This window comes from Poeciliopsis prolifica, unplaced genomic scaffold, assembly GCF_027474105.1.
Source record: "Poeciliopsis prolifica strain line A6 unplaced genomic scaffold, Auburn_PproV2 SCAFFOLD015, whole genome shotgun sequence".
In the NCBI taxonomy this organism is placed as follows: Eukaryota; Metazoa; Chordata; class Actinopteri; order Cyprinodontiformes; family Poeciliidae; genus Poeciliopsis; species Poeciliopsis prolifica.
The window spans coordinates 9013456-9020823 of NW_026562390.1; the positions used below are offsets into that span (position 1 = coordinate 9013456).

At 41.2% G+C, this 7368-nt stretch overlaps 1 protein-coding gene across 1 annotated transcript in view; it reads left to right on the forward strand.

The window, feature by feature from the left end:
• Positions 1–6839, forward strand: part of LOC129366304 (E3 ubiquitin-protein ligase UHRF2-like) — a 33670-nt gene extending 26831 nt beyond the window's left edge. The window contains exons 8-16 of the mRNA XM_055040060.1: positions 83–190; positions 276–380; positions 483–589; positions 696–858; positions 987–1124; positions 1452–1719; positions 1941–2089; positions 3136–3234; positions 3330–6839. Of these exons, the coding sequence (XP_054896035.1) occupies positions 83–190; positions 276–380; positions 483–589; positions 696–858; positions 987–1124; positions 1452–1719; positions 1941–2089; positions 3136–3234; positions 3330–3476 (1284 nt within the window). The 3' untranslated portion in view covers positions 3477–6839. The remainder of the gene's footprint in view (positions 1–82; positions 191–275; positions 381–482; positions 590–695; positions 859–986; positions 1125–1451; positions 1720–1940; positions 2090–3135; positions 3235–3329) is intronic.
• The last annotated feature ends 529 nt before the right edge of the window (positions 6840–7368 follow it).

The window sequence follows — 7368 nt, forward strand, 5'->3', positions numbered from 1 at the left end:
CAATGTAAAAAAAACAACAACAAAAAACGCTGTTTTACTGTTTGATTATGTTGAAAAGCACTTTTTATTGGTATAATTGCAGGGTATGGCCTGCGTGGGGCGCACTAAAGAATGCACAATTGTTCCCTCAAACCACTACGGACCTATTCCCGGCATTCCTGTGGGAACCACCTGGAAATTCAGAGTGCAGGTTGGCCTTTGTTAAAAGCTGCAAATCAGAAAAACAAAGCCGCTGTAATTCTTTTTTCACCCTTCGTGTCCGCTTCGTTCCTCAGGTGAGCGAGGCAGGCGTTCACAGGCCGCACGTCGGCGGCATCCACGGCCGCAGCAACGACGGCTCCTATTCGCTGGTGTTAGCCGGGGGCTTTGAGGACGAAGTGGTGGGTTTCACTGTCGCTGCTGTTCTGTTCGGCCGCATGGGAACCACGGTGAAATCTCATTGGCTCCATCTTCAATGGTGTGTGTGTGATCATCTGTGGTAGGACCGGGGAGACGAGTTCACCTACACTGGCAGTGGGGGTCGTGACCTCTCAGGAAACAAACGAATCGGAGAGCACAGTTTTGACCAGACACTGACTCACATGAACAGGTACAGCACCAAAATATGACTGCCAATATGTTTATACTCTTAATAACTTTCTATGGAGATTTGATTAAATATTCTGCTTCCTTTCATTTACTTGACTGATTTTCAGGGCGTTGGCCTTAAACTGTGATGCGCCACTGAATGACAAAGATGGAGCCGAGTCCAGAAACTGGCGGGCTGGGAAACCGGTGAGAGTGGTACGCAGCTCTAAAGGTAGACGCATCAGCAAATACGCTCCAGAAGAAGGAAACCGCTATGACGGTATTTACAAGGTATGTTGTGGAATCGTGCCTTAAAAATGATGTGACGTTGCTGCCAAGGCTCAAGTGTGTGTAGTTTAATCACAAACGCTGTCAAATACCCCTATGGGCTTAAAGTATGGTATTGCTGTGGTTTCCAGGTGGTAAAGTACTGGCCAGAGATCGGAAAGTGTGGCTATTTGGTGTGGCGGTATCTGCTGAGACGAGATGATCTGGAACCAGCTCCTTGGACCCCTGAAGGACTGGAGAGAATAAAGAAACTGGGCCTTTCGGTTCAGGTGAGACTGCTGCTTATGCAGTACATCAGGTTAAATGTACTGGCAACTCCTGATTTGTGATTTTAAAAAGTTAATAGACTTTAAAGTAAATATTTTTTTCGCTGGGCTTAAATTTATAAATCATCAAACAAATATTAAAACCAAGCTGTTTTGGATAGGGTTTTTTTTTTCCCCTCAATAAATGAAATCATCATTCATCTTCTTATGTAGAGCAAAAATTTGCTTGATAAGCAGAGATATTTAAATGTGACCAAAAACGGATGAATGTCTGTAAGCAGGACAGAACAAATGGAAAACAAACATTCTCCTGAATGTCTTTTCCTCCAGTACCCACCAGGCTATTTGGCAGCCATGGCTAACAAAACAAAGAAGGAGGCTTGCGCTAGACCTGGCCGTGGCGGTCGCGGTAAGCACTATCCTGGAAGGGGGCGACCACGGAGGCGCAAGATTAAAACAAAAGAGGAGGAGGAGGAGGAAGGGCCGGAGGAGGAGGAAGAGGAGGAGGGGGAAGAGCAGGGGGACGAGCCTCCAGAAGCCCAGATGCAAGAGGACGCACCACAAAGTAACGGAGAGCAGAAGACAACCGGAGAAACTGGTGGGTGCTTTTACAGACGTTGCTCAAAGCAGGTCAGAAAAGGTGGACAGGTGAGCGAGAGCAGCGTGATCACTGGAAACCTGTCCGAGATGCCTCATTAATATCTTCCCTAACCTCCATATTTACAATTACGCTCTGCTTTCATTGTCTTATTTCAGTATTACATGTTTCGCCCTGCAAAGTTAGCTTCTGCTTCTTCAATGTTACGCCGTTTTTACCAGAATCGTCACCAGAAACCGAGCCGCCGCCTAAACGTGTAAAGATAGAGGAGACCTTCCAGCTGACTGAGCAGCAGCAGCAGCTGATCCAGGATGACACCGCCAACAAGAAGCTCTGGGATGAAGCCATGGAGCACATTAAAGAGGGACCGGTATAACGACCAAAACATTTTAAACTCATTTGTTTCAGGAGCCAGAGCTGGCGTCAGCGCAGCGCGCATGTTTGAGCTAGAGCAGTCAGTGTTACACAGCTCAGCATTATCATAATATTTAAAAACAGACATGGTTAAACGATGATTGAGGTTGACATATTAGCTTTCTTTAGTGTCTTAGTAGTTAGAATGATTGAATACGAGTATAAAAACTTCTTAACTTAGCACAAAAAGTAAGAAAATTTGTGCTCAACGGGTTTTTTTTTTCTTTTTCCTCTAAATGGTTATAAGAAAAATAACCAGTGGCTGGAACAGAAGCCAGAAAAATGTGCCATTTCCCCTCTGTCAATGCCAAAAGCTTTTTGGTGGAGGCAGTATGGTGATGTGGGGCAGCGTGCTCAACCGCACAGAGAGGAGCCGTCCCACAGCAATGTTTGACCAAGCTAGGAGGAGGATGCACCCGGCGGTTGTGGTTGTGTACATTTCTTTCACAACTGTGGCCTCAGTTTGTAAACCAGTAACTTGCTAAATTGCCAATGCTTAAGTGTTATTTAATGATGATTTACTCTTCAGACTTAAATCATCCAGCCAAACGAATGACATCAAGAAGCAGAATAGGCAAAGAGGGTTTAGCAAATGCCTCATGAGTGCAGCCCACATACCCAACTCTCCTCTTCCGCACACAAATGCATTGTCTTTGCAAATGTGGCACCATTTAAGGGAAAATAAACAGGCCCGCTATAAAAGTTTTATTGCCAAAAACCATTGTTGCAACAAAAAAAATAAAAAAAATAAATCTTACTTGACGTGCTTCGTAGATAAATAGGAAGCTCTTCATCAGCCAGAGAAAGTAAGGGAGTAGGAAAGTCTTTGTTATATTTTTGGGTCGGAACCTCAAAGGTTTAGGAAAACCTCCAGTTCGTCTCTCAAGCTATTTGAAAGTGTTTCCTTTATTTTATTCGGCAATTCTTTCTTCCTAAGATTTGTATCTGATGCTCTAACAATATCTGAAATGTAAACCTGGACACATTTTATTTCCACAAAAGAATTTTCTGCGAAAGCTGGAGCAGATCTTCATGTGCGTGTGCTGCCAGGAGCTGGCCTTCCAGCCCATCACCACCGTCTGCTCACACAACGTCTGCAAGGTACACGTCCCGGGCACCTTTGATAGACGTTATTCGTACGTAACTTCTGCAAAAGTCCAGTTCCCCATTCTCACCCTGGCGTCTTTTGTCCTCAGACTTGTCTGCAGCGGTCGTTTCGGGCAGCAGTGTACACCTGCCCCGCCTGCCGCCACGACCTGGGCAAAGACTATGTCATGAACCAAAACAAGAAGCTGCAGATTCTGCTCGACCAGTTCTTTCCCGGCTACAGCAAGGGCCGATGAGATCCGATTTACACGTATGGATAGAATACATGCACATAAGCATCATTTCTGCGCACCCTCGTATACTGTCATGTACTTAGAAGCTCCACTTTGAAACGCGTCGCACTCACATAATGTACTAACCCACGGGCAATTGTGTTTTGCATTTACAGCCATCTTATGTATACAATCATTTACACACAAACCACCTCAGTTAGAGACCGACCTCATCTGCTGAACTTGGATCGTCTCCATTTGCAAAACCAGCCTGAAAGATTCAGACAGAGGACATTGCCTCGCCTCGCTACTCCAGCCACAAGACGTGGGCACAAAAACAAACGCACAAAAAGCCCCTGCACCCACAGGCCCACCTACCATCTCAAGGTCTTTTCTCCGTTGCCGTGTGTTTCTTTTTTTTTTTTTTCTTCTTCAATGTTGCCCGCTGGCTCTGTTAATAAGCAGTACATTGTCTGGGTGCAAATTCATGCTTGAAAGCAAACGTTTAAATTTCTGCCAACCTGCTTGCATTTTACGTACCATGTATGCAGTTTTACACAAACGCGCAGAGGCCATTGAAAGGACTCTCCCTTGCCAGGTGGCGGTTTGTGGTGCTAGAGACGGTGCAAGTCTGAGCGAGAGGTTCTCAAAGCAAGGAGTTTTACACACTATTTTATAAAAACGAAGCACTATATTAGTGGCTCGTGCTGTAGGCTTGTTTCTAGGCTAGTCTGGTGCATTTTCCTGCATCATGTTTGGTGCTTGTGTCACTTGGAATCGTCTAATTTCTTTCTATTGAGCTAACAGGAATAAATGAAGCTTCACCAAGGTCATGGGAGAAGAGAACGTAACTAAAGAGCTGTTTCTACTAAAAGTAAAGGGGATTCGTGGTAAAGATTCCACTCTAAACAAAAAGGAGCAGGCATTTCTTGGCCATCAGAAGAATACCTTTTGGTGTTTCTTTTCATTTAGCACACCAACTCTCGGATGCTTGGTTTTTTGTGTGTGTTTTTTTTGTTCACAGTGGCATCTTCAGAGGCCAGCCTGTTTGTCCTTGACGTTACCTGGTAACCACTTTCAAGTCAGACCGTTTTCATTGCTATTTTGATCAGAATGTTCACAGCAAATGTTTCTCTGCCGTTCTTCGACGTGTTGCAAGAAATGTCTACTGGAGAGCTTTTGGCTTCTGAAAAGAGGCTTCATAAGCAGCCGCGCAGCCATATGTGGATACGTTTGTCACATTCCAGCAAGAAAATCCTGCGTCTTTTAAAATCATTTGGTCAGTTGTCTATTATTTTGTAGCACCGCTCACTCTGCCTAACAGCTGGCTGAAAGAAAGCTTAAAAACATCCTATCTTACAAGAAAGAAACAATTAGTTTTTAAAAAATATTTACATCTGTTATGCAGCTGACTGCAGGCTAGCTACCCCAGCAAGTAGCCTGACCAATTACGCTACATGCTTTGTGCAGCTGCAGAAATGTCTGGTCACCCTGGCTTGTTTTTTTTTCACATGTAATTATATCAACTTTAAACTCTAGGATATATATCCAGCATATATGGTTTTAGACAGAGTGTGAACAGCAGACAGGGTGTGTCGGACCAAAGAGAAGAGCGGCTCCATCACAGCACAGAAGTGGTCATTGACCTTTTAGATAATCTAAAATGAGCCAATCAGAAATGCAGTTCTGTGGCCTTAAATATTACATAATATACTGATTTTAGTGACTACAGCCCAACAGAATTCATCGCAAAACTGGATGAGTTCTGTCTCGAAAAATACCTGAAACAGGAAGCTCTCCGCTGCTGATTATTTCATTATGTCATACATTTTTGCTGGCAATGCAATAGAAAAAAGGATTAGTATATATATAACTCAAGAATTACAAATACAAAACTATTTTAAAATACTTAACTGGTCGATAAACTCAATAGGAGGCACATCATTTTTTGTACTGCTTCAGACTAATAATGTTTTATAACTAGAAAACAATTTTTTTAAATTTGTTTTATGTGCACAGTTTCTAGAAAAATGTGTTGCCCAAAATAATAATTTTGCATCATGTCCATGAAATAAGATTTTCACATTTTTAAAAATTAGGTGTAGCCAAAGCTCACTGTCCGAAATTAAGCTTAACTAACATGCTTTTAAAAACTAATAATTACATCTTAACTCATTTTAATAGGATACACCTACAGTACATTGCAAAGATCTTAAAGAAAATGATTTTTCTTTTGTTCATTTTTTTATCCTTTTGAGTCACATTGACTTAGACATTTTTCAAAGTTTTATAACCCAAAGCGTGTAACTCTTACGTGTTTAAAGTCTGTCGTCGTCATCTTCGCCCACTGCATCGAGTCATCAAATATTACTAGCTGTCTTTTTTTTTATATACATTAGAAAGTTTGAACGCAATCGGTTATTCTGTTGTAACTGAGATAAGTGCCTGCTTGTATGGTACTTTAAAATGTCCCAGGTTGGCAGGTTTTAATGGGAACCAAATCAAACGTGATGGAGAGCAAAGGCAGAGTTTCTGCACCGATCCGTAACGTGGACAGAGGTCACCTGCAGCGCCGCAGTTCAGATAATATACCAGATCCGGGTTTTTTTTTTTTTTTATGTTTGGGGAAAATGTAGCCCATGTTTAATAGCCAGCGCATAAGTCTTTGTGAGGCTGAATTTACGACATTTTTGTTCATTAAGCCTTTCACGCACACACTTCTGTTCATATGCAAGTCAGCGAGCGGTTGTCCATCAGCAGGCTGTTTATGGTGATGTCCTCGTTTCTTTTCAGTCATTCAGGATTTTCTTTAAACATTTTTTTATGAGTAACATGCAAGTACAAATGCTACTGCAGTCTTTAAAGCTAAATGTGATGTGCATTATCTTGAGATTATTTTTTCCCTGCATTGACTGGCTAGTTAATAGCCCTCCTTTCTCTCTGCTGTGACCTTTGCCCCTTTTCTGCTCTCCGTGAACTTATAGTACTAACTTCTAGACGTCTTGTGGACGCTTGGCTTCAGTGCTGTGTTTTTTTTTTTTTTTTATTGCACTCTACTAAAAAAAGTTTGAGCAATCACATTTAGGTTTTCTAGAATGCTTACTGTTATCTCTGTCCATACTCTGATTTTCTACTTTTTTTTTTTTTTTGCAGTTGCTTATTTTCCGTTTTAATCAGTTTTGTTGGCAGCCTCAAGTATCTGCAGCACATGCCAATCTGAAAAGTTCCATTGCTTCATATTGTGATCTGAAATTTTATACATGTCATAATACTTGATATGTACCAATTAAATATTTGGATTCCAGAAAATGTCTTTGTTTTTCTTTTTACAGATTTTTTAAAATGTAAGTATACTCGCGCTCTGGAGGATCACTAAATAGTAAAAATATGAGTTCAATTGAAACCTAAACAAAACATAGATTTATAGGAATCACCAGGTGGACCAACTGGAGGAAGAATTTGTCAAAAAATAAATAAATCTTGGTATAATTGCAAAATTTAAGCAAGAAGCCATTACTTATGGAGTCCCAGAGGGGCCAATGTTTGGGAGCCTAAATCATTTATATTGCATGTGAATGAAATATGGAGATGATACAGATTTGTGCTTTGAGGATTAAAAAAAAATTAGATGAGTTCAAGTAATTAAGTTATATGTTGCACTAAAATTTACAGTAAAAGTGATTCAGAATTTTTGGTGAAAATTTGCAATAATCCACCTGTACAGAGAATAGAAGTTTTATAATGGGTCAGACCAGTCAAAGAACCACAAAGTAATGATGTAAATATGCTCATCTGAAAATCTGTGCTGTTTTTCTTAATCTTCTGCAGCCCCCTGGTGGTGAAACAAAGCATATCAAGCTTACTATTTGAATACCAATTATAGCACAACCTTGTTTGATTTACATTATTAAATTGG